The sequence below is a fragment of the Amphibalanus amphitrite genome, unplaced genomic scaffold (genome assembly GCF_019059575.1).
Source record: "Amphibalanus amphitrite isolate SeventyFive unplaced genomic scaffold, NRLGWU_Aamphi_draft 002146F_arrow, whole genome shotgun sequence".
NCBI lineage: Eukaryota > Metazoa > Arthropoda > Thecostraca > Balanomorpha > Balanidae > Amphibalanus > Amphibalanus amphitrite.
Genome location: NW_024883639.1, coordinates 13,411 through 41,227, shown reverse-complemented (window position 1 = coordinate 41,227; position 27,817 = coordinate 13,411). Strand labels below are relative to the sequence as shown.

The 27,817-nt window shown below is 50.1% G+C and overlaps 1 protein-coding gene across 1 annotated transcript; it reads right to left on the bottom strand.

Moving 5' to 3' along the window:
- Window positions 1–479: 479 nt before the first annotated feature.
- LOC122376454 (TATA-binding protein-associated factor 172-like) lies at window positions 480–27,817 on the bottom strand (the record flags this gene model as incomplete). Its single annotated transcript, XM_043356327.1, has 2 exons — window positions 480–2,338; window positions 27,701–27,817. Coding segments are annotated over 2 exons (1,976 nt in total), but the record flags the coding sequence as incomplete, so codon positions are not given.

The window sequence follows — 27,817 nt, the reverse complement described above, 5'->3', positions numbered from 1 at the left end:
AGTTTCCTCACGATGGTTATATCCGATGTATAAGACCGAATATAAAGGACCGATTAACTATTGGTCAGGAACTAGTTGGAAGTGTACTTAGATGTTTAAGGATGACAGAGGCGCTGTATAGGTCATTTACAGTTGAGTTTCATGCTCAGCGACATCAGGAACGGTCCATATCGGAAAACGACAAAACGTTATGACGTCACTGTGACGTCATCTTAAGTACTACAACCACCAAACTTTCCTCAAACATTGCCTAAGTATTCATTTGAAGCTATGCCAAGTGTCACGTTCGTAGCTCATCAGGTTTCGGAGGTATTCCACAAAATGTAAAGGGGGCAACTTTATGCCCCAGCGGCTCGTGGGGCTGGGGTGGGGCACCTGTCACCCCAATAGTATATGAAGTTACGCCCTGGGTCTGGCCCCATCTGATGATCTGACCCACCTGGTCCATCTCCACTTAACTTGCGCCCACCTGACCAGCCTTACATACGTGGTTCGTCCCCATCTGAGCCCCCCTCCCCCTTCCCCCAGTCCGGCCCCATCTGACCCACCTGGTCGGTGCCCATGGTCAATAAGCTGCTGTTCTCCGCAGTGATCACCGTGTTGGCAGTCAACAGCTTGAACTTTTGCAGACCCATGATTTTCTCCTCGAGCGTGCCGCGCGTAATGAGCCGGTACACGTTGACGACACGGCGCTGGCCGATCCGATGTGCGCGATCCATTGCTTGCAGGTCCTTCATCGGGTTCCAGTCGTGCTCCACAAATATGACAGTGTCGGCTCCGACCAGGTTGAGACCTAGGCCGCCCACCTGAGTGGTCAGCAGCAGGCAGTCGATGCTCGGGTCGCTGTTGAACCGGTGAACGAGTGCGTGCCTCTCGCCGGCCGGCACCGAGCCATCCAGGCGCAGGTAGGTGACGCCAGACAGATGGCCTTGCAGCAAATCATGCTCCACCATGTCTAGCATCGACCTCAGTTGGCAGAAGATGAGCACGCGATGCGGGTGCACCACCTCGGAGCTGGCTGTTGGCATGCCATCCTCCTCACCAATGCCCAGGTCAAGGAGCAGTTGCTTCAGCGCCACCAATTTGGCAGAATGATCGATCTGCTCCAGACTGCTGCCTTGTTCACACAGCGTTTTTTGTACCTGGGCGTAGCTCGGATGCTGTTTGGTGAGCACCAGCTTAGGATGATTGCAAACTTTGCGCAGGTACTGGAGTGCCTGGAACACGTGTGGTGGCGCTCGCTCAACGCCGCGACGGTTCTCGACACTCTCCAAACCCTCCACCAGTGACCGCTGAGCCCGCGAACGCGCAAAATCCTCGTAAAGCTGCTTCTGGATGTCCGACAGCTCACAGTAGTAGTCCTGCGTGATCTTGGGCGGCAGGTCCTCGAGCACGTCCTCTTTGAGTCTCCGCAGCAGAAACGGCAGCACCTGGCGGTGAAGGGCCTCCATTGCCAGCGCACCGGCCTCCTGTTCACGCGAGTTGGCCTTGGCGTCCCGGCTCAGCAGAATCGGCCGACTGTAGCGGGTCGTGAACTGGCGCTCCGTGCCCAGGAAGCCGGGCATCAAAAAGTCAAACAATGACCACAGCTCCAGAACTGAGTTCTGTAGTGGCGTGCCCGTCAGGATCAGACGCCGACGGGAGTCCAGCTGCTTGATCGCCTTGGCCACCTTGGTTTTTCCGTTTTTGATAATGTGGCCCTCGTCCAAGACACAGTAGTTCCACTTGACATTGACGAAAAAGTCGATATCGTTACGCACGATATCGTATGAGGATATCACCAAGTTGTGATTGGGTAAGCGTACTTGTAGCCGGCTGCGTTCGGCCGGTAGTCCGAAGTAGTGAAGCGGTCGCAGCTCAGATGGCTCTACGAACTTGTCTACCTCGTACATCCAGTGACCAGTGAGAGTCGGAGGGCAAACAATAAGAGACGGCCTTGGCGCGTCCTCGGTAGCGCCCGAACGCTCAAACTGCTCACGGCGCGCAGCATGGTCGGCCACTATCATACACAGCGACTGCAGCGACTTGCCCAACCCCATGTCGTCGCAGAGCACACCGTGCAGATGGTACTTATTGAGGAATGCCAGCCAGCTGACGCCGCGGCGCTGGTAGGGCCGTAGCTGGGCGCGCACCCCTGCCGGCACCGGAACATCCTCGATACACGAAGGGTCCATCAGCTGGTCCAAGAAGCAGCGCTCTGCCACCTTTTGTTGGTTGAGCGGCGACGGCACTGCGTCGCCGCCAGGGCATCCTGGCTCCAGCGGCATCAGCTGAATGATGGATGCGAACGTGCGCGACGCTAGCAGGCGCACTGGTAGATCCCGGTCCGACATGCGGCCTGGCGGACGGCAGCAATACACGGGTTAGCATACAGGGCATCGCAGGCAGCGCAACAGCACATCAGGTACTCGACTAATAATGTTTTTACTGCACATTGCCCCAGCAGACGGTAAATAACTTTTGAAAATACCCATCTCCAATATAAGTGTTTTCTGAACCAAAATTGTGCGAGGAATCCGATGGTGTGGTCCCCGAAATCTGAAAAAAAAATCCATTTTGGAGATAGCACCTATTTTTGAAAAAAAAATATTCGTCATGCATAAAAGTCAAATAAATTGAAAATATAATGAGTGAATATTTTTAACAACGTAAGAATGTGTCGAACATAAATTAGTGATATATTTTATCTGCAATGATATTATATCTGTTCATACATGTACATAAACTAGTACATTAACCCTCGCCGGCCGAGAAGGGGTGGGGCGGGTGCCGTCTCATAGGGTTTTTCGCGATAGCTCAAAACACGCTGAGGATGATAAGACAGCTGAAACTTGGCATACCTAATCTTTTATTCAAGCTGGATCTTTTGACACCAACCACCCTTTCAGGTCAGGTCAGGTCACTGACCTATGACGTCATAAATGAGCCTCTGCACGGTCCTCAGATGTTGCAACTTTGCAACGCCCTCAGTGCCAGAGGAACTTTCACAGGAAGATGAAACTTACAGGACCTAGTATCCTCCAGAGGTCTCACAACGTGTTTATCTCAGATTTTTCCCAAAGGTCACATGAGGTCAGTTCGGTTACGTGACCTCACCATTCTAAGTCAATGGGGGAAATATGAAGACTAATTTTGGCACCGGAAAGGATCTAAAACTGTCCCAAGCACATGAAATCGTGGTGTCATGCACTCCTTGTAAGGTCCGATCATAAAACCACGATTCCATGTGATTGGGATAGTTTTAGATCATTTCCGGCGCCAAAATAACAGTTTTCATATTTCCCCCATTGACTTATAATGGTGAGGTCACGTGACCGACCTGACCTCATGCGACATTTAGGTTAAATCCGAGATATACAAGTTGTGAGACTTCTGAAGGATACTACGCCCTGTAAGTTGCATCTTCCTGCATGAAAGTTCCTCTAACACTGAGGGCGTTGCAAATTTGCAACATCTGAGGACCTCGCAGAGGCTCATTTATGAGGTCATAGGTCAGTGACCTGACCTGACCTGAAAACTCGGTTGGTGTCAAAAGATCCAGCTTGAATAAAAGATTAGGTATGCCAAGTTTCAGCTGTCTACCCTAGGCGTGTTTTGAGCTATCGCGAAAAACCCTATGAGGCGGCACCCGCCCCACCCCTTCTCGGCCGATGGGGGTTAATGTACTAGTTAATGCACATGCTTGCGCAGATATAGTATCATCTCAGCTAAAATATATCTCTAATTAATGTTCGACACATTCTAGTATTGTTATACAAAAATTAATTCATTATATTTTCAATTTATTCGACTATTATGCCTGACGAATATTTATTTTTCAAAAAATAGGTGCTATCTCCAAAGTGGAAATTTTTCAGATCTCGGGGACCACACTATCGGATTCCTCGCAAAATTTTAGTCCAGAAAACACTAAAATTGGAGATGGGTATTTTCAAAAGTTATTTACCGTTTTTTTGGGGGCAATATGACTGGATAAGTGGCTATGGGTCACGCATCATCATACACGTTTGAGCGCAGTTGCATGATTGGGAATAGGGAATGGGAAAAGTCGTGGGCCAAAACGTACACTTTTATACCATAAAATACAAATACCGGGCTTCTCAAAAAGTTAGACGATTTTATAACTAACGTATTGAAGGGTGTATCAGTGTAACAAAACATAATTGGGTATCACCTAAAAGCCTCATCAAAGACATTTCGTTTGAGGGGATTTCGATCCTCGGCAGTCGCCTTTCTGAGCCGTGCCGAGGTTATGTTCGAGATGATTCCCTTTTTGCTCAATGCACAGTTTAGGCCGGCGCAGCGCGACCTCTGCTGCAGCACGACCCACGGAAAGCTGCAGACGGCACACCGCTGACTTCACTGCATCCTTGTGATCTTCGGAACTTTTTGGGTGATTTCGGTACACCTGGGACTTAAGGTGGTCCTATAGGAAAAAGTCCGATGGGGTTACGTTCGGAGAATTCGCCGACCACGGGCGTGTCTCGAACCTCGAGATCACGCGCCGCCCGAAGCGCTCCCACAGCCCCTCCCGGTTTTCTTTAGCGGTATTGGCGTGGCACCGTCCTGCTGGAGCCATTGGATCTTAAGCGTTTCCGGATCTCTGCTCATCCTGATATTGCAGAACCCTCCAAAACGTCGCCAGAGCCACCCAATATCGCTGACCATTGACAGTCTGAGTAGCGCATCTCTCACACGAGTGGTGTTCGCCGTGAGCCTTTGATTGGGTTTATGGCCGCCGCTGTGTTCCTTGAATTGCATGAACCTATTGTTAACACTTCCTCGAGCCAGAAACTTGTCAATAATGTGGAAAATTTTGTTTCAAGATGTTGCTCTCTTTGCCCTAAATTGTTTGCGGATCTTCCGTGGTGTCGAACCGACCGACTTAGTCTGGGAAAGCATAATTTCACGAGTTTTGCTTTTACTTTCTAAAACCGCGGCTTCATTTTTTAAGCTCAAATCATGGTGTCATATAAATCTACGAAAAATTCTCCGTTTTTCCACGTGCATTGATTTTGCTTAAATGTTGTTAGGGGTCCTCTATTCGCAAAAGAAATCCGTCTAACTTTTTTTGAGAAGCCCGGTATATTGTGTGAGATATAATTGTGTGAGAAGGAAGCAGAGTATTATTATAGCAGTGCTCATTGAATGCTACAGCAGGTTTCTCGTTAATCAACTTCTTGTTGAGCAGGCACGTACCCAGAATTTTGCCCAGGAGGGAGCCACCTGCTCTCAAAGGAGCCCCCTGGTCACCCGGGGGCCCCCTGCCAACCCAGGCAGTGGGCGTGCTCAGAACCTTTCGATGGGGGGGGGGGCTGGGTACAGTGGGCCCAGTCCTCCCTTGCAGACGGGCCCATCTGTAACGGTCTTAGCCCTAAAAAATGTGGAAAATTGGAAGGCGATAACGTCATTTTTACCTGAAAAGTATGCATAAAATGCACAGAATCTTATGAGCGAGCATAGCGAGCGAGCGCCTCAGAGTCGCCTGTGTGGGTCCCTCCTAGAGATGTCAATCGGATACCAACTTTTTGGTATACCGATACCAAACCGATACCAACTCGGTATTTGGTATTTCAATCCTAATGTGTTTGGTATTTTGTTGGTATCATGAACCCTCGCTAATGTTTAAGAGGCTAAGAAATCGGTAAAAAGTTGGTATTTTCCTCATGTTCCCAACTTGGTTTGGTTTCGGTATTTCTCCACGGTTTTGGTTGGTATTTGGTTTGGTATTGGTATTCCGATTTTCCGTAATTGACATCACTGCCCCTCCGGAGGCACTGGTCTGGGGCGCTCAGAGGTGCGGGTGAAAGACCATCAGATGCAATGGTGTGGGATCCTCACAGGCGCCGTTGTGGGGGCCTTAGGGTTATAGAGACACTGGTGGGGGTCATCATAGGTATGTGTGGGGCCCTGAAAGTTACTGGTGGCTCTTCATAGGCCGACAAGGGACCCTCAGAAGCCGGTCAAAAGCCCTCAGAGTCGCTGGTAAATGCCGTCAGATGTGCTAGTGGAGGGCCCTCAGAGGCGCCGGTGTGGGGGCTCTTAGAGCCGCAAATGTGGGCCCTCGTGAGGCACTGGGGGGGGGGGGGGGCGCTTAGATGTGGCGGTGAGGGCCTTCGCAGGCGCCGTTATGAGGGTACTCAGAAGCACTGATGTGGGTCGTGGGTCCATAACAGACGAATGTGGGGCCCTTATAACTGATCCCTCATTGGCCAGTTAGGCCCTCAGAGGCCGGCAAAGGTCCCTCAGAAGCCGACGTGGGGCCCTTCTGGAGAGTGTGGCTACATAAGAGCTACAAAATGTGAACAAGCCGGCTTCGCTCGACAGTTTTTCCTGGGCTATCAGACGCCGTTTGAATTTTGACGATCGGCCCAGTAGTTTCGGAGTTAGGAGGGGGGGGGGGCTATGGAGAGCCCCCCCCCAATAGGGCGTGTTATACGCAGACCCCAGTGTGGCGCGGGTTAATCAGGGGCGTCTCAGGTGACCAGGGGACTTTCAATCGACCAGATTCCACTAAGTGACCAGGGGACCCTCTTATAAACAGGGGCCATTTATATCAGGGGCCCCTCGCGTAACTAAGGGCCTTCATATGGCTGCAGAGGCCTTGCAGATAACCAGACATTTCCTGGATAAACACGGTCCATCAGGTGACCAGGGGGCCCCTAAGGTGACCACCACGGAGGTAACCAGGGGGCCTCAGGTGACCAGGGGGCCATCAGATGGCCAGGGGACCCTCGAATGGTCAGGATCCGCTCAGATGGCCAGGGGGCCCTCAGGTGACCAGTGAGGTAACTAGGGGGGCCCTCAGGTGATCAGGGGCTCCTCAAGTGATCAGGGGTCCCTCAGGTGACCAGAGGCCCCTCAAGCGACTAGGGGGCCCCTCAGGTAACCAGGGGGCCTCTCTCTCTCTCTCTCAGGTGACCAGGAGGCCCCTCAGGTAGTCAGGGGCCCCTCAGATGACCAGGGGGCCCCTCAGGTGACCCGGAGGCCCTCAGGTGACCAGGGGGCCCTCAGGTAGTTAAGAGCCAATCAGTTGACTAGGGGTCCTCTCAGGTGACCAGTGAGGTAACCAGAAAGCCTTTCAGGTGACCAGGGGCCCCTCAAGTGACCAGGGAGCCCCTCAGATGGCCAGGGGGCCCTCAGGTGACCAGGGGCCACTCAGGTAACCAGTGGCCCTCAGTTAGAAAGGGGCGCTGTGGGCTCGTCACCGTGACATAATCCCTCTTCGATATCATTTTTTCTTTGAGTAAAAGACGATCTATCTAGTATTGGAATTAAGGTACAGGGATCCAGCACGGCGTGCTAGGTCCTCCAGAGTTATCTATGGACCGCAGGGCCCCCTCGCGCCTTCGGCGCTCAGGGGGCAGGGCCTCCTCTAACATACCCACTGGGTGGGCAAATGCCTACCCAGTCACCACAATTGATCACCCAGTGGCGTCGATTTGCCCACCCAGAAACAAATGCAAAAATAAAGGTCCGGCCAGACGTCCGGTAGGAACTACCACTTCGGTTTCCCGGGAAAAAAACTTGCTAGCAGCCAGTGCCCCAGCCCCCAATCACTGCAGTGCAAGTTATTTTTTTTTTTTTACAATGGATGCATCTGAATGCAGGGGCGGTAGCAGACTTGGCGTTTGGGGGTGGGGGCAACTTGGCAGCTTTGCCAAACCTCGGAGGGGGGAGGGGCAGTGCTAGCTTACAGGGGCCCCTTGCCATAGCGGCCTCAAAGGCCCGTATGGAACCCCAGAGGCCGATGTGGGCTCTCAGAGGCCAGTGCGTAACGCCTAAAGGTGTAAGCCATGGGTCCCCAGCCAGACAACAAAATAGGGCGATCAGAGACCTTATAGGCTGATTGGGGACTAAATAGGGCCTCAATTTGGAGCCATCAGAGGCTAATGTGGGCCTCAGATGTCAGTGTGAGGCCCTTATAAGACTGACATTGGTCCTCAGAGACCGGCATCGATCCTTCAGAAGCCAGTACGGGACCCTCAGAGGCACAAAAGGGTCAGTCTTGGATCTCAGAGGCAGAAAATGGGCCATCAGAAACCGGTGTGGGACCTTTAGAGGTCGGTTTGTGCCCTCAGAGGCCAGTTTAAGGCCCTCAGAGACCAGTACAGGGCCTGAAAATGGCAGTTTGATGCCATCAGAGGCCGACTTAGGCTCTCAAAGGCTAATGCGGGTCCTTACAGCCGAGGCAAGGATGGGACCCTCAGGGGTCAGTGTGGCACCCTAAAAGACAGGCTTGGGCTGGTGTTGGACCCCAGAGTCCAGAAAAGGCCAAGTTGAGCCCTCAGAGCCGATGCAGGTCCTTAACCCGGCAGTTGCTGGGATATTTCGCCACCCACCGTTTGCTGGGGGGGGGGGGGGGCGTTAAACGCCCCCAGCCGATAACTCGAGAACCAATAGGCGCAGCGAAACGCACGAGACGGCAAACGAAAGAACGCGACGAGACGCTTCAGATGAGTACTTTAGAGTTGAATTTTGAGGTCACAGGTCGGGTCAACGTCAGGTCAAACACCTGAAATCGGACTTTCAGTAGCATGGACTTCAGGACTTCACAATGGGCGCCTCTCGTCATAAACTCTGTCAAAACGGTGCACAATCCATCATATAAGGCCTACAAGAGTGTCAGCTCCATGTAGGGGTCAGTCAAGCATAGGTCAGGGTCAAGGTCAGGTCAACCGGGTAGGCACATATCCCCGAAAATCAAAACTGATATTCGCAGCCTGTGACACATGTTTAATGGGTAATTTGGGGCGTAGAACACTATGGTGACATTCATTTTATCATATGTGTACCAGTTTGGCTCAAAAAGTTCAATTTAAGAAATGCATGTATCACGGTCGTGAAGTAGTCATGAGAAATTGCCAAGATTCAGTTCAAGATTTTGGAAAATGCGGAACAATAATCAATAATCGAAGATAGCATGTATATAAGAAATATTTTTTAATGTAGCCTGATGCTCATCATATATTAGTTAAGTTTTAAGCGAAATAGACAAAGAGAATAATATTTCGACCACGGGTCATCATCAGATTCGAATAGGAAAATCGAGCAGCCAGCCAAAGACAACGAACCAAGATCCAGATAGCAAAAATATGCGGTGTAACGTGCCTAATCAGATGACACCCTAAAAGGAGATACACAATATAAATAACAGCAACGGTACATATAGACATGCCAAATACGTAACTGCCTACTGCAATCTGCAATGGGTAACAACGGATACAATGCATACCTAGACAAACATGTCGCGTACCTAGTTACAAATCATACGATGACGAGTATGATAACGGGTAAAGTAGGCGCCACGATGACGTGTTTTTATTCAGCAGCGGTTTTGTATTTCTAATCTCAATGGATTCTGTTATTCTAAGATTAGCTTCGTCTTTACATATGTCCAGAATAGTGATTTCAAATTGCTCATTTTTGGCTTGAATTGTCGCATGCGCCGTCAACATATGATCACCAAGGTCAGTCCCACTCCTTTTGTTTCTAGCATCACCAAAGTGTTCCATAAATCGTGTCCTTATCATGCGTCTAGTTTTTCCAATGTATGTACGGTTCTCCAGGGTATTAGTCGTTGGTCGCTCGGCGAGCGGGAGGGCAACCAGTTCCGCCCCTGTATCGCGTGACCCCTTGCTCCGCCCAGTTACGCACGAGCGTACTCCACGCCGCGTAGTAGCGTGGGGAGGGGAGGGTTAGAATGGTGGCATGTGTAGAGGCTAGAACCGGTTTCCACCGCCATGCCACCGCCCAGCGACATGGAGCGGGGTCAGTGACCAGGGCGCAGGGAAAGGTCAGAGGTCAGCTATAACGTAGAGCTTTGTGTCTCCCTCCCCTCCGCGTGTAACGACCGCACGACAGCGGCCGGCCGCCAATCAGGCTTGACATGTCAAGGTCACCCGCAGTCAACGGGCTCAGAGGGTTGGTCGAGTGCGTGTCCGACGTCCGTGGCTGACGACAGTCTCGACCATGTGCTATGGTGCCGATAGACTAGCGTGGGTAATAAGTTTTTGTTCGGTGCATATGGCTGCTGGGGTGTGTCATCTTGATATGATGCTTTGTAACCGTATGATACGCTTAAAACCTCGCTGGCAGTGGCCGAGAGGAGAGGGGGGGGGGAGGCGGGTGCCGCCTCCACATGTTTATTTTTGTTGATAGCTGCGAGAGCTGAAATTTGGCAAGAAAATTGACCTTTGATTCAAGCTGAATTTTTATGACAGCAGCTGTATTTTCACCCTCGCCCATATTGGTGCTTTGCCAGCGTCCATCGTAAAGGGGGGAGGAAGGTCCGTTGGACCCCTTTGCCGTTCAGCCCCTGATCGAGCTAGAGCTTCGCGGAAAAAGAGCGTGTTGCCCGTGACGAGAGGAGGCCGTTGATACCCAATTTTAAGGTCCTAGGTCATTGGTTGACAGGTCAATATAACTCAAAGTTCGGGGAATCGGGACCTGTTAGAGCTTCGTAAAGTGGAGCTGTTATAAGGTTTTGCGGGGTGCTGATCACGAATTTCAAGTTAGTTTTGGATCACAGATGATGTTTTCGTGCATTTAGGCCAGGTCGGGTCAGGTCAGGTCAGGTCACATGTTACGAGGGAACCAAAACTACTTCTTAAATGTTCAAACGGTTTTTAAATGCGAAATCAACTCCAAAATCTACCCTAGAAACATGTAGAACTCGAAAGAGTGAACAAAGGTCATCAAAGGTCAGTGACCTGACTGACCTTCACGTGACCTTGCTACCCACTAGAATCCATGGGATCAACATCCTTTCGCATGTTTGATCGCTTAAAGCCACAAAAAGACAATAAAACGCGCTCTTCTCGAAATACGCCAAAACGCAATTCCGGCCAAACATGGTCTCGGAAAACAGGTCACAAGTCAAAGGTCTTTTGAGTCAGTATCATACAAATTATAGGATAGGCGTAATATTGATTAACTCGAGGGTACTGGAAGTTTCGTCGCAATCAGTCGCTTTTTGCGCGAGTTATTTGCGTAAAACTGAGGTTAGGAGGTCTGTTCGACACCCTCCTACAAGTGCGAAGGTTAAGGTCAGGCCGTTGACCAATGACGTCAAAAGAAAACCTCTGTAAGGTCCCAAAATGTCGCGACGTCGCAGCACCCTTCGTGCCAGGGGACTTTTCAACGGGGAATGAAGCTTATATGATCTAGAACTATCTCCCAGAGGCCTCACAACTTGCATGTAGCTATCTCGTATTTTTCTCAAGAGTCACCTGAAGTCAGGTCGGTCACGCAACCTCACGATTATTAATCAATTGGGAAATATGAAAGCTGTTATTTTGGCGCCGGGAGCCATCTAAAGCTGTCTCAAGCGCATTAATTCGCAATTTTATACAATCTGTGCAAGCCCCAGCGGCCAGCATTCACTTTTCCATTCTTAAAGTTAGGCGACTTCATTTATGACGTCACTAAGGTCACAGGAGTTTTCACCAAAAAGTCCCGATCAAATTGAGCTAGCGAGTCGGGAAGCCACCAGTGGACTTGTGAGGACCTACCGAATCTAAGAAGCGATATGACCTCCTTTGGCCAGCTTCGTGGCTTGAGTGGCTCTGCCCTGACCATGACCTGATGTGAACACCTTAAATTGACCTCAACAAAAACAAAGCGTATACTATTCGACGCGCTTGAGCATGCAAAACTCGATGGCGCCATTATCTTGGCTCTGCAACCACTTATGGTGGTTGTTTACCAAAAACCGATCCCGCGATTTGGAGCACTTATACTGACCTCAGAGTTTATCGGTTGACCTGAGACATTCAACTCGGGTACCAGTTGCTGCATCTCATACGACGCACGCGCTCAGTTTTATCCGCAAGGCGCTAGCTCAATTAGGGGCAAAAAGACGGAGAGGGGTCGTAATCCCCCCCCCTCGGCCGGGGTATATGCAGAAAACCCAAAATTCCGTTGAGGATTAAGCACTGAAGTGATATATTATGATGCAAGAAGGTATAGGTCAAAACGATTATGCACACGAGCGGGTGTGAATAAAATTGTGTTTGAGGTATGCCCTTTTTTACTATACATTCGATTTGCTTTAGTTATTGGTAAGAACAGATACAACCAAGAAGAGCGCCCCTGAAGAAAATGTGGCGCACCGGACGGGTGCGGTTAAGGTCTAAGGTCAGTCGGGGACCTCTAAGTTCGGATCAAGCGCTGCATGTTTATAGGGGTAAAAAATGGTGACAAAAAAGCATCCCGATTTTGGCAGCCTCGTCATGCTTTGTCACGGCACTCATCCACTCCCTCGGCCGAAATATTATTTCCTTTTTGTATGAGTTCTTGCATAATCCCGCCCATTATGCTGCATGTTGTTTGCCATGAAAAAAACAATGCATGTTCAGCTACGTTCTACGCAGTACGCACTAACCTAACCAGAAACCACCATCCCATCATCCACCACTAGCCACCATCCCGTTCTGTGCTCCCTTCCACCACACACGAATCAGCCGAGATACCAGTCAGTCGGGCTAGCGCTATCCTATCCTCCCTTCCTGACTGCACAGCGCTAAAACCCAGAGCCGAGACTTCCCGAGCGCGACCTCCGACCCCGCGCGGTCCGAAGGGTCGACCGATGCCTAAGGGCGCGCCGCGCGCCGGCCACCCGGATAGCCTCTACCGAGTCTCCCTTTCATACACCGTTTACTACGCGCTCGATTCATTCATGATTCTGTGTTTCCGCGGTCCTGTCGTTAGATGGCTCTACTGATGTCATAGGCGATCCCAGGAAGATTGCGGCCAGAATACCCCAAACGGCAGAAAATGAGGTTTTTGGTGAATATCTCGGAAAGTATTCGGCATACATCGATGCCATTTCACAGTCTCGTGGTAAATGTGCATACACATAATGCGGGTTGAGACTTATGCATTTGAACATTATATAGGACCAGATATGTCCGAAAAAGCAAAACCAACAAGACTTTTACTGGAGAACCGTACAATTGCAAAGTTTGCAGGTAATTTGATAGACAACGTTCTTAGTGTGACATTTACCATCCAGTACTCCGTTACATGTATGGCATACTTTCCGGTTGCCTCTGGGGCACGGGGTTGGTTCTAATGCTGATCTAATCAGTTTATCAGAGAGCGTTGGTCCACTTTTCCAAGCAATTTGGATTGCGAGATCTGAAGATTTTGCTGCTGCGTTTATCTTTCTAGTTAAGGATTCGTCAATATAGGGTAGTGATACGTAGGTACGAGTTTGACCAGTCTTACCAGTCTTGAACCCGGCCGACTAGGCTTATGCAATGCTGCGTTTTGGACATTTTTAATCATTTTACGCGGGTACCCGTTTTCCAAGAATAGCTGGGCGAGTTTTCTAAGACCTCTGTCTTTTGCTGCCTTGTCAGACCCTATCCGTATAGCTCGTAGAGCTTGGGAGTGTATGATAGACCGTTTAGTTTGCATAGGATGGCAAGATTGAAAATGAAGAATAATGGGAGCTGTTGTAGGTTTAATGTAAAGTTCGGTAGTATATTTACCTGTTGGTTCCACCGTGAGTAATGTATCTAGGAAGGGAATTTGTTTTTTAGGGGAGTTGTCAGTCCTTTCTATGCTGAACTTTAGAGCAGGATGAAAACTATTTAGGAACTCGTAATAGTTGTCCAAAGACTCAGAGCCGTGTGTCCAAATGCCAAAAATATCATCTATATATCTGAGGTATATCAAGGGTTGATGTGTATCTGCTGCTAACATGAGTGTTTCGACTGCATTCATAAAAAGAATGGCCAGAGGAGGTGTACTGGGCACTGGCAGCGCTGATTGTACTGTGTTGTATTGTGCACTGGCAGCGCTGATCTATTTCGCCGGCACGCTCGGATTGGTGCACGTGCGGGCGATCGAAAAATCAAGGATGTGCCGGCGGCCGGCGGCAGCCAGGGGTAGCCAGTAACAGTTGGTAGCATTAGGCCAAATGGGCGCTCAAAAACTACTACCCCATAGGGTTTGCATGTTAAATCGACCTTTTTCAAGCGAGCCCCACACGTAAGCTAAAACATAAAGTGCCCATATTATTGTGGGGAAAGGTAGCCTCAAGCTTCCTCTACAACCTTTTTATCTAGCGTTTTTCGATGCGGAGGCCATAACAGGTCCAAAAAGCATTGGGCGCTGCCCGAGGTACCAAAATCCCCTCCATGAGAGCACTAGTTCCTGCGCATGCGCACATTGCCTCAACCCTGTACTAGCGTAAGTCGGCGATACTGCTCACGGACTCGATCAGCCAATGAGCGTTCCCGATTACATTTATAGATGTCGCTAGCATCACGTAAATCCTGCTTGCGAACACATTTTAAGAATGAAACAGCTGCGCCATTTTCGCCTTCCATAGATTCCTTCCATCTTAGTATCAACTATAGGCTTTTCAACTAACTTTATGCTAAGTTTTAAACTATGGTTAGTATGTTATTTCTGGTTCATATAATTTAAAAATAACTGCTTTATGAATTTGGCTTTACTCGTCAGAATGGAATACTCTATTTATTCCATATTCAAAAAATATATCACCTTCCATGTAACTCATCCAGGTAAAATGGGCGCTTTCCGCGTCGTTGGTGTACCCGTTGTTCTATATACCCTGGGCGGCAGCGGCCGACTTGGCAGTGCGAGTCAGGCGGGTGCGGGGGAGTGTTGTTTTGTGTGCAGGTGCCCATTGCGAGAGTGGAAATATAATTTCGGATCACAAGCTATTTCGGCCACAATGGCGGGCCTGGACGTTAAGCTGATCCCAGAGTTTGACGGGTCGGGAGAAGATCACGTGGTGGACTGGATTGAGAAAGTGGAGATGGTCTGCACCAGTGGCGCAGCCAGGATTTCGTTTCGGGGGGTCATCGCTTCCAAAGCGGGCCCCCTAGTGTGCGGGCCCCCACCCATTTTTCAGAATCTCTCCATATTTCATACGCATTCTGCTGGGCGGGCCCCCTTTACCTGCACGATAACCCTGAGCGAGTTTGAATCAGAAAATTTGCATAGAACAGTAGCTCGGTAATCACCCGGTCTTCACTTTTTACGCAAATTGACCACGACAGAAATATGTTACTATGACGTATGACTTCGTATCTTTCGAGTCCGATATGAGCCCCAATTCCGCAATATGCATAGCATATTATATGCAATCGGAACTGTTGCCTGCTTCTGTCGCACAAGATTTAAAAGTAGTCCCATGTGCCTGTCCTAAGTCATCTATTGGCTGCTGTAGTAGATTGTGCTTTTATTCTTCTTCATTACGTGAATTCGCTCGTAAGAAGTTTTAACCCTCGCCGGCACAGGGGGGAGGGGTTGATGCAACCCCCTAAGGTTTTTTTTTTCGCGAAGAACTCGCGTAAAAAAGCGGCTGATCGCGACGTAACTTCCATAGTGCGCTGAAATTCGCGCAACTTATAGAACAAGGATGGGTAACGTGCCTGTGAAGAGTCACAGCTCGATCGGGCCGGTGGTGAGCACATGGCGCGTGCTCAAAAAGTGCAAATTCGCGTCATAGACTTTACATGCATAAATCGGCTTGCAAAAATGGGCGACAATGGCTCAACTTGCCCGACACGGGTCCGGTCCCCGTGCAGTATCTCGGTAACCGTGGGTCCGATCGGCACGAGGAACACAGTATCGTGCATGAGAATCGAACGGGCTATCGAATGGTGTGCGGTGCAGGGATGGCACGCGCCACGTGCACCCGTGAGGGCACTTATGCTTGAAAAATTGACGTTTTGGACGGATTTTGGACTTAATGCTATTTTTGGGTGACTGTCAGACGGAGTGGGTTCAAACAACGCTTGTTGGCAAGAGAAATGTACCTACCGCCTCTCATGGGAAAATTGTGAAAAGCTAATTGATCAAAAACAAGGTGGAACAAATTGCTGGAGAAAATAGCATTTGCTTATGACTTACTTAATTACAGGGGTTTTGCTACATAACCTGGTATGTTTGACAATTGAAATGGGCATAGATTGGAAGAGCATTCAATTGTGACCAAGGTCCAATCATCGCTTTTGCATGACGAGCAGCAATATTCTTAAGAATATAAATGTTTCAAACCTCTACATAGTAATTAATCGATGGCTTTCACTCTTCAATAACCTACGCCAACCTATGTCATGAAATACACTTGGCATGTTCTATAGTAGAACGCATGGTTATTATCAGACACGAGCACCTCGATGCGATGGATATTTTTTCCCAAAACCAAAATGCTTAGCCGTCAAAAAACAATCGACCGTAATGGATACATAACCCACAGACACAAGACCAACCAAACGCCCACCGATCGAAAATACCCCTTATTCGCGTTGCGAAGCAAGCGGGTCACCCTAGCGGGCCCCATTCACCCGGGGGCTCGGGCCCTATCCACATGGGGGACCAAGCCCTATCCATACGGGGGCCCGGGCCACGTTCACCTGGGCTCCGGGCCTCGTCCACCCGGGGCTCCGGGGCCCGCCCACCAGGGGGCCCGGGCCCCATCCAGCCGGGGGCCCGGGCCCCGTCCACCCGGGGCCTGGGGTCCGTACTCCCGGGGGCCCGGACCCATCCATCGGGGGGTCCTGGCCCCATCTACCCGGGGGGCCGTGCCCCATCCACCTAAGGGGCCCGGGCCCGTTCTCCCGGGGCCCGGGCCCCATCCACCCGGGGGCCTGTGCCCTATCCACCCAGGGGCCCGTGCCCTATCCACCCAGGGGGCCCGGGCCCGTTCTCCCGGGGCCCGGGCCCCATCCAACCGGGGGTCCGGCCCCGTCCACCCGGGGCTCAGGGCCGTTCTCCCGGGGGCCCGGGCCCCATCCAGCCGGGGGCCCGGGCCCCCTCCACCCAGGGGGCCCGGGCCCGCTCTCCCGGAGCCTCGGGCCCCATCCACCCGAGGGGCCTGGACCCGTTCTCGCGGGACCCGGGGGTCCGGGCCCCGTCCACCCGGGGCCCGTTCTCCCGGTGGCTCGGATCCATCCACCGGGGCCCCATCCGCCGGGGGGGGGGCCCGGGCCCTATCCACCCGGGGGCCCGGACCCATCTACAGGGGGCCCGGGTCCCATCCACCCAGGGGGCCGGGCCCGTTCTCCTGGGGGCCCGGGCCCTGTCCACCTGGGGCACCAGGCCGACCCCTCACCCGAGGTGTCGCAGTGGGCATTTCTCGAAGCGGGCTCGTCCGATTAGATTAGGACCTCTCTCTCTCTCCTCTCTCTCTCTCTCTCTCTCTCTCTCTCTCTCTCTCTTTCTCTCTCTCTCTCACTCTCTCTCTCGAGCGGGCCCCTGACAGAAATTTCGGGGGGTCAGCTGACCCTCTGACCCCCCCCTGGCTGCGCCACTGGTCTGCACGCTGCAGACGCCGGCGGCCCCTCAGGAGTGCGTGATTCCGCTTAGGCTTAAGGCGGCGCGCTCTCTGTGTACCGGCAACTTTCCAGCGAGGATAAGAAGGACGCCGAGAAGGTGAAGTCGGCCCTGAAAAGGGCATTTGCCTTGGATAAGTTCTCTGCGTATGAACGTTTCGCAGAGCGGCGGCTCAGGCCAGGCGAGTCCGTGGACATATTCCTCGCTGAGCTGGAACAGCTGGCGTCACTTTTTGGCGGCATGACAGAAGAAGGCATCAGCTGCGCCTTCGTGACGGGACTACCGGACAGTGTCAGGCAAGTGCTGAAGGCAGGGGCTCGCGTCGACTCTCTCCCCCTGCGTGAGCTGGCTGATCGGGCTCGCGCCATCTTGCGTGAGAGTCAGGGAGTGGTCGCCATGGCAACCGGCAGTGACGTCAGCGGACCCCGGCGCCGGTGGAGCCGCGGGTCGGCGGTGGAAGCGGGCGCAGGGAGACGGGGACCGTGCTATTCCTGCGGCGAGTTCAGTCACTATGCTCGCGCGTGCCCGGCACGTGACGTTACGGGACGCCCCGCTGGTGGTGAGGCGCGGACCCCGCGACAGCAGCGGATCTCCGACGAAGGCGAGTCACCGTCGCCTTTCGGGCGTGCGGGCAGCCGGTGCACCCAGATTCAGTGCTATCGGTGCAGGAATTGGGGCCACATCGCCGCATATTGCCCGGAGGGAAACGACCAGCGAGGGGAGGCACCTGCGCCGGCCTCTTCTCGGGATTGAAGTGGGCTGGCGCACTGCCGATAAAGGAGCTGGATGTGAATGGGGCGAGGTGTGCAGCGCTCGTGGACACCGGCTGCAGTCGGACTCTCGTTCACGTCTCGCTGTGCAGGCGGTGGCACCGGCGTGAGCTGCACGCGGTGACTGTGAGCGGTGAGCATCTGAAATGTGTTGGCATTGCTGATGTGCGAGTGGCCGTACCGGGGCTGCGGCGGGTGACGGTGAGCGCGCTGGTGGTGAGGGATAAGCCACTCGGCTTTTCCATGATAGCGGGCATGGATGCAGTGAGAGAGCTCGGTGGAGTGCTTGTCCGCTCGCCCGGTGATGTGCACTTCGGCTGTGAGCCGGCAGGAGAGGCGTGCGCTGCGTCGCCGGTGAAGGAGGGGTCGCTGCGAGTCGACAGAGAAGATTTCTGCGTCACCTTCGACCCGGTCCGGCGGGAGTGGACAGTGTCATGGGAGTGGTCCGCTGGTAACCCACCGCCCGACCTGGCCGGTCACGTGGACGAGTACCCAGTGCCGGCAGAAGCGCGTGCCGAATATGAGGCGGAGCTAGACGACTGGGTGAAGAATGGGTGGCTGCGAGAGTATGATGAGAGCGAGATGGGTCCCCCGAAGGGGCTCATTCCGCTGATGGCGGTCGTCCAGAAGACAAAGGTCAGGCCGGTCATGGATTTCCGGCCCCTCAATCGTCACCTGACAACTCATACGGCAGACGCCGACGTCTGTGCAGAGCAGACGCGCAGGTGGCGGCGGATGGGAACGGACGTGGCCTTGTTGGACCTGAAGAAGGCTTACCTTCAGATTCACGTCGACAAGAAACTCTGGCCTTACCAAACAGTGATCTACAGAGGAAAGCGGCATTGTCTGACGAGATTGGGTTTCGGCATGAACCTGTCGCCCTCCGTGATGAAGGCCGTGCTGGAAACTGTGCTATCGCAGGACGCGAAAGTGGAAGCAGCCGTGTCATCATATGTGGACGACATTCTGGTGAATGAGGCGGTGCTTCCGGCCCGAGACGTGGCTGAGCACCTGAGGAACTTCGGACTGGAGAGCAAGGAGCCGGTGAGGGCAGACAGCGGCGCTCGCGTCCTGGGTCACCGTGTCTGGGGGGAACGTGACGGGCACCTCCGGTGGCGCCGGGACAGTGAAGTGTGCGCGGACGTGCTGGCGACACCAGTGACAAAGCGAAGCGTGTTCTCGCTGTGTGGACAGCTTACAAGCCATTACCCTGTGTGCGGCTGGCTCCGTCCTGCCGCCTCGTTCGTGAAACGACTGGTGAGTGAGGCTGCGCACGGGTGGGACGAGCCAGTTCGTGATGAAAATGTCGTGCGGCTGGTGAACGAGTTGGTGGCGAGAGTGAGAGCAGATGACCCAGCGAAGGGTCAGTGGGATGTCGGTGACGGTGTAGCGACTGTGTGGACTGACGCAAGCTCACTCGCTCTCGGTGTTGCTCTCGAAGTGGGAGGTGAGATTGTAGAGGACGCGAGCTGGCTGAGGCCTCGTGATGACGTCAGCCACATAAATCTGGCCGAGCTGGACGCGGTGTTGAAGGGGGTTAACCTGGCCATTCAGTGGGGAGTGTCAGTGATGCGTCTCATGGTCGATTCTCGGACTGTGTATCATTGGGTTAGTGACCTGCTGAGTGGTCGGGCGCGACTTCGATCGAAGGCGACGTCTGAGATGTTGATCAGGCGCCGGCTCGGCACACTGAGGGCTCTCGTCGATGAGTATGGCTTGAGTGTGAGCGTGTTCAGTGTCTCGTCTGCCTCTAACAAGGCCGACACACTGACGAGGGTGCCGGAGAAGTGGATGAAGGGGCGGACGGCGAACGGAGACGCCGCAGCGGTCGCCGACTCCGGCGGGGCGGCTGTCTCAGACACAGCACGGCCGGTCCCGCTCTGATATGGCTGTTGAACTGCCTTGGCTGATAGTGCATCTGCAGGGTCAGCGGGGAATTGGTCTCCCGAGCCTCGTATAGCAGTTGTGCGGCAATTATGTGCCGTACCATGAACCGCCAGCGACGTGTTCTTGGTAATTTGTGATACTTTATAGTGTCTCGTACTACTAGCTTGGCCCTTTTCCGTGTCCGTGCTGTCAGTAATTACCTTTCCTAATATCAGCTACCTTTTGCATTAGCTCCTGTGGTGACTTACTCTCTGACATTCCCTTTTCGGCCTGTCGAGTAACCGCCTATGCGTTGAAAGCTCGGTGTTCGCCCAGCCCTCTCCCCGTGTTTGTTCGGTGTTTGACCCGGCCCTCTCCATCGTGTCGGGTCGGTATTAGACCTAACTACTCCCACGTGTCAGCTCGGTGTTCGATCTAGCCTCTCTTCTGTGTCAGCCTGATGTCTTACCCAGACCCCTCCCCGTGTCAGGTCGGTATTTGACCCAGCCCCCACCCCTTGTCAGCTCGGTGTTCGACCCAGCCGTTCCTCCTGTGTCAGCTCAGTGTTTGACCCATTACCCTCTCTCTTGCCAGATCGGTATTAAACCTAACTACTCCCCGTGTCAGCCTGTATTAACCCAGCCCCACCCCTGTGTGATGCCAGACGGAGGAGACTGAGGCGCTGGACAACGAGTCTGTCTCTGGCCGTACTGAAGACGCTGCGTCGAAGACCGTCAGTTCTGGTTGGGAATCTGGCTGCTCTGACTCCGTCCAGCTGGCCGACGAGTGCGTGCCAAGACAGCCGCCGCCGCCGCCGCGCGCGCGCCAAGACGGCCGTCTACCGGCGCCGATGCCGCCACGTGCACGCTAGACGCCCGTCCACTGGTGCCACCGCCCCACGCGCGCGCACAATCGGCAGCCGCCGCGTGTGCGTGCCCGCCCAGAATATGCGCTCTGCCGCCGTTGACTGCGGCTCGAGATTCATGTTCAAGGTTTAGGCATACACTCATGTTAATTGTCTACATTCATGAAGGTGCGTGGTGACAAAGATGCCTCGTCTGTGGCAGCGGATTTGCTTGTTCCGCCTCAACATGTGCAAAGTTGTTATGTAAACTGATGCGCTCGGCATTCGCCGTCCGCTCGCGCTGGTGGCGCGCGAACGAATGACCTGGCCCTGTTCATGCGGACCTGACGAGCGGCGGTATGACGCAATCACATAGGCGGATTACCTTTCACCGCGAAGAAAATCATTATCAGCTGGCTTAAAATTATGCCATTGTTTGCCCTCAGTTCGCCAGGTAATATCATTCTTTGATCATTCATGCTGACTTGCGTGGCTGATATTTGATAATATATAGTGTGAAGCGTTCCATTTTTTTTTCTTATTTCAAAACTCATCTGTGTATCTCGCAACAATAATCAACCGAGTCTTTTCTGTTCTGCAGAATTTGGAAGCTAAGCGAGACTTAAGCAATACATTTGAATAATTCGAACAGTCGATAGTAAGTGTATTCATGCCCATGTGATATGACCTCATTTAACTCTTTAGCAGCTACTTTCTTGCTCTTTGACGGGGTGATCGGTGCCGACAATTCACGCTTCACTCGAGTTTATCATTCCGAACAATCATCAGATCTCCACACATTTTTTATATAAAATTTGCACACACATTTTAGTGTTTATGTGTTTGTGTATAGTGTGTAGGGAGGGGGAGGGGTTCTAAATAGCCCTCCTCCCTGTCAGGCGCGGTTTAACTAACGCTCGCCGGCCGAATGGTAGGGGGGGGGGAGAGCGCCGCGCCTTTTATATTTTTTTACGATAGCTCGGGACACGCTGGAGATAGAGAGCTGGACCTTAGCATACCTGACATTTGATTCAACCCGAATCTTGTGACATCATCCGCATTTTCAGGTCAGGTCAAGTCAATGACCTACGACATAAGTGAGCATCTGCACGGTCCTAAAATGTCGCAACTTCGCAACGCTCTCAGTGCCAGAGGAGCTTTCAAAGGGAGATGAAACTTACAGTGCCTAATGGCTAACATCATCTAGAGGCCTCACAACTTGTACATCTCGGATTTTTCCTAAAGGTCACATGAGTTCAGGTTATTTATTAGGGCCGAAAAGGTGAGGGGGTCGTACCAACGGTATGTAGAAAAACAATAGGTCTGGCGAGGGTTAAATTACGCGCATGACATACAATCTAATGGCGATAAAACACGATTAAAGGTGATACTAGAACGGGTTCATGCTTTCGAATCGAGTAAGCGAATAAAACCGTGCTTATATGGACTGTGTTAAGCTCCGCCCACAAGTCCATGGATATATGAAAATAACTCATAGAGAAATTAGGCTCCGCCCACTGTCCATGCAAACACCCTTATCACATCTTTTTTTGGTCCATGTATGTCGGTCGAATTCTCTACCCTTAAACACGTCAATTTCGGCACAGAATCGGGCTAGTAACAAGCGGGCAACTTCGCTTGTTGTCATGTCAAGAGGGCATCGTCGAAAATTCAACGGCAACGGCGTGACACCGAAAAACGTGGACGTCCCCGTAAACACGGACTTTACTTCCGTCCATGCATATACGAATTTCGAGAATGTGTGAACACCCTTGATTTTTCACGTGGCACGTGCCACGACGGTCACTGAGATGTATCAAAAGTAGTCAGTTACGGGGTAGAAGGGATGGGGCTACCCAGCAAAAAAAGACTGCAGGCCAATCGGTCCAGCGGTTGCTGAGATATAAGCCTCTCAAAAGCGTTACAGGCCGGGCCGGGCCGGGCCGCTCATACTGAGATTTTTCCGTTATATTGAAAAGACTTCGCTTCGCTCGCTGCGCTCGCTCACTCGTAACCACATTTTTGGTCGTGCATCTCCCTGCTAAGCCACACTTACAGCAGTAGCACCCGCGACTGGCACCCGGACAGAGAGGAGGTGAGAAGGCTGACTTGACTAGCGCGTTTTTCAGTTTGTTTTTGTTTCGCCAAGCAAGTCGGATGTTCATTCCCGACCTGCGCACCACACCTTTCACCCGGCTCAATAATTTCTCGTCCACATATGGTAGAGTCAAGAAGCCATCTACATCCTCTTTTGTAGAACCCCGTTTAGTGCCCGCAGCTTTCGCTTCCCTTTAGAGTTCTCCTAAGCACGTTTTCAGGGTACCTGTTGCTAGAAGGGAGATTCCACATTTTTGTAACGCTCTTTTCTTCCCTGTCCTTATTCGAGGATACTGCTATGGCCCTTCTAAACTGGTTCCTAGCCATGCTAATTTTGGTCGAGGACGGATGAGCTGAAGAGAAATGCAGCACTATGCCCGAGTTGGTAGGCTTAATGACTTTGCCACTATGCCAAATAAGGTTTTTAACGCTAACAAATATTTCTCAAGCATTTCTTTTCAGTTGTATGGGGAAGGGCAGCCATCCTTAATTGCTTAATGGGAAAAATATAAAGCAATTTGAGGTTTTTTGCTCTTAAATGATGCACAAAAGGAGAGATACATTACTTTTTATAATACATTATACTTGTTGAAAATATTGACATTTTATAGTACCTATATAGAAACTGAAAAATGGTTCAGAATAGATAAATAAGCATAAAGATGATTGTATCGGTACTCTAGGACCTTGCCGCTTTCTTCCAGCGGCATTCAGAGGAAGAGAAAGAGGACGTTCTTGCGGCAACTTTCCGGCACCCTTTTTATCAGCGTTTTGATCAATAAAATGGTACATATTTCTTCAGCTAGTCATACTGGCCAACTCAGGAAATGTCAATGATCTTGGCTGTGCTGAAAAATTGGGCCCAGCTTCATACATTTTTTTCATTTTGGTAATTTTTGCTTTTCTATACTACCACTGTGCATTCCTGTGTCAATTTCCAATATATAAACTTTTACTTTCTAAAAACAAATTTGGAGGTCAAAGTGATGCTACCTTAAAAAATTATCTTAAATTGCATCGGATAAGTATTTCATTTTTGCATTGATAGCATGGTAGCAAAGTCATCCCATATGGCCTGCGATTCACTTGGAAAAATCTCCACCAAAAATTTTAGCTAAATGAAGTGACAAATGCCAATTTTGTTGGATATGCTAACTAAACAGCATTGTCATGATCAGCCATACCAAGTTTCAGCATCGCAGTTCGTCTGAAACATGGTTAGATAATAAAAAGTTCTGACCTTTTCAAATTTGACCATTTCAATGACTGCAATAAAATGGAGCCCAGTTAGGCATTTAGTGGTAACTTATCTCTCAGTGTTGGTTATATTGGAAGGCCCATCAATTATCTTCATGCGTGCATAAAAAAGTATTACATTCTTCGTGAAATATCAATGGAGATCTCCCTAAAGGCTTTTTCGAGAAGCATGGCAAAGTCACCCCGCAAGGCAAAGTCACCCCCGTTTACGGTACCATACCATAATAATATCATAACGCTCCAAAATAATATTTATCGCCTTAAACTCAACAGCGTCGCCGCAAAACGTACACGTTCCGTCGGTGACAAACACGTACTGGCGGCCAGTGTCAGAAAAGTGGCCCGTTTCTAAGTTTTCTTGAACTCGGAAGATTTGTTCTGCGAAAAGTCTTGACTAAAGAAAAGCAATTTTTGTTCTGTGAGCAAACGTTCCCTAAACAGATGATTTCTGTGCAACAAAGTACCTCTACCCATCTATGTCAGCATTATCAGGCTTGATGGAGCATTTCACAATGGGTCACTTAATAAAAACCCAACTGCCTACCCATTTTGACTGATTTTTCTTCTTCAGCAGATCAAGTCATCTCTCTCCAGTCTCCATGGCTACTGAATGAAGACCTGGACTCCTGAATAGAATGCAGTACAAACTACTGACCTACTCCCAAGAACCAGCACCGCCTGCTACTCTTGGTTCACCAGCTGACAGCTGTTGGCAAAACTTTCACTGATATTAGATTGATAGATATAACTGGTATTTGATCGGCAGCCTGAAGCCCATCAACTGTGATGTGTTATGAACAGGTGATCTGTGAATTGTGATCACACAGTGTGTGCATTAACAATTAATCCTGTATTTTATAATACAAATGTTGAAAATTTTGTCACTCTTTTAACATCTGGTTCAACACGTATGATATGAATGAAGGACTACACTGACACAGCATGCAGGAGCTGGAAATGGGCAATGCCCCAATGGATATGCAAACTTAACGTAATCAGGTGAGATAAACCTGAAAAGCTCGATTTCATATCCATATTAGCATGCAGTGCCTACAAAGTAGTGAATGCTTAAAAAATTAACTGACAGGCAACAGCAGTTCAAACTTCAAGTTAATAACGTAGTCAGGTGAGATAAACCTGAAAAGCTTGATTAATTTACACGTACACTGGTCTGAGAAACAACACTACCAAGCTAGTGAGTAGTAAATGGGCAATGCCCCAAATGGATATGCAAACTTTACGTAGTCAGGTGAGATAAACCTGAAAACCTCAGCTTGATTAATTTACATGTACACTGTTCTGAGAAATGACACATATACCAAGCTAGTGAGTAGTACCTAAATGCTATCAGAAAATTATGGGTACTGGATAAGCATATTACCCATAATACATATATCAGCACAACCTATCCTACCTTTAAAATCACATTCTCACACAAATCAAACGAAGGTACCAAACAAATCACAAAAATAACACGCGAGTCATGGGAGACGAGTCATAAGCCTTGGCCTTTTGACGTCTAAAACACTGCCATCGCCGCACCAACAAGCTCGCTCCCCGCCCGGCTCCCTTCATAACGCAACCGGGCGCAAACTTTTTCTGAGTTCTCGCAGAACATATTTGGTGTTTCCGTGGTGGCAGACTATCCCCTGGTAAAAGTTCCCAATTGCAGTAAAGTATGAAAAAATGATATCAGTAGATGTAAAAAAGATTTTTCTTTTCAAAAATGTCAAAATTTAGCAATTTCATAACGTGTGATGCCCATATTTTACGATAGTCTGCGGGGTCGTTCCGTGCCTGCTAAGGTCAGCTTCACTTGGATCGTTTAAGACACCTAGACATCATTCATTGCAAAACAAGTTATGGCTAGAATGGAAATTGATTGGAAAAAGTTATAGAATAGTTTTTGTTTCGTAAAAATGAGCAAAAAAATGCGTATGGGGATAATAAGTGACAGCGTCTTTTGAGGTATCGCCTTTTTGGTGCCGGCATAAGAGAACTTGGACGAATTTATGGCAAAATTTTTTGTGAATGATATTAAAATGAACAAAATAAACAGTTATTGTCTTTTTGATGCCCTTTTCCCATCTAAATTACACAAAAAAATGACTTTTTTATTTTTCTCGAACTCATGGCAGTAAGATATCTTAACTTGTAATAAATCGACCGAAGGCATTATTTTGTGCAGCATATTATTCATTAAATTTTGTATTAAAATAAATTGAACATCGAAATCGTTTTTGTCATTCGGCAATGAACTTAACTAGCAACAAATACTTTTTAAAAAATAAATACATTCTCAGACTAGGCAGCGCTGTCTGGCGCGTCTCCGCGCGCTTTTACGCGACTGCGCCGGGTTAGTCTCGCAATTTGCGTGAGTTATTGTAAAGAAGTATAATTTCGTGGGGTAATTTAATAGTTAAATGTTTATGTGCAATTTTTCTCGTTTTTTCATACTCAACAATATGATTTTTGTTTAAAGGCTGAGATACTGAGACTCATTCGACTTCGACCATCTTCGTTCAAGGAATCTGAGGTGGGATTGTTCATGTCTATTTTTGTAACAAGCTCAGGTAATGGTAATACTTAACATAAACCATGTGTTTCAGTTTGTCTTAACTTCTCCCTTCTTGATTATACCTTCACTTCTACCTAGGCTAAGAAAGTGATATCCAAGGGTAGCTGCTTTCACATTAGTAGCCTTCTGGTGGGTTCAGATTGTTTTCTTGCATTTAGTTATGATGTTGTTGGATTTCCCTTGTTAAAATTAGGCAAATGTGAATATTAATATTTATATAGGTATGCATCATTATACCTGAGCAATGGCAATGTAAGCTACCTGCCTATTAAGTAGATACAAGATTGCATGGGGATTCATTAAGCAGGCGTCTCACGAGATGCCAGATCTGAAACATAATCTAACCCGACCTAACCTTACCTACTAGCCTACAACCTACAAGCCTAACACCTACAACCTACAACCTACATTGCTATCGTAGACAGATCTGGCATCTCGTGAGGTGCCTGCTTAATGATTACCATTGCATGTTGGTCATGTGCAGGTGTTTCACTTTGATATGTGCTGCATTTCAACAATATCTGCCCATTATGCCAAAAAGAAACTGATATAATGCAGTAGCTGCATTAAAAATTTGGAACCTAGCTAAGATCCAACTTTGTTCTTCGACCTTTTCAAAATTTTAGTCTGCGAACTTAGATCCCCAAACCACTTTTCTGACACTGCTGGCGGCTTCATGTCACTTCATGAACTCGACAAACCCGCGTTGCTAGGCAACCGAAACAGATGATGCGTACTCTTATCGCCCGCGTCCTCTTACCCGCCCTTACCCTATGTGGTAGGTGGTAGATTGTAGTTTGAAGGCTAGGTTAGGTCTGGTTAGGTTGGGTTTGTTTTGGGTTTGTTAGAAAGAGGCATCTTCGGGTATTGTGCCTCGCCGTTTTTTAGATATTCGCGAAAACCGCAGGTGTGTGCTCATCCCCCCCCCCCCCAGGAGGGCGCGGATTGATAGGACAACACCAGACGTACCTAGTACGGGCACCACCAGCAGCACCAGGTAGGGCAGCACGTCCATCCAGAGTGCGTCCACCAGACACCATACGGTCTCGATCGCTCCCTGGCGCGCCACCACGCTGAAGGTGTCTC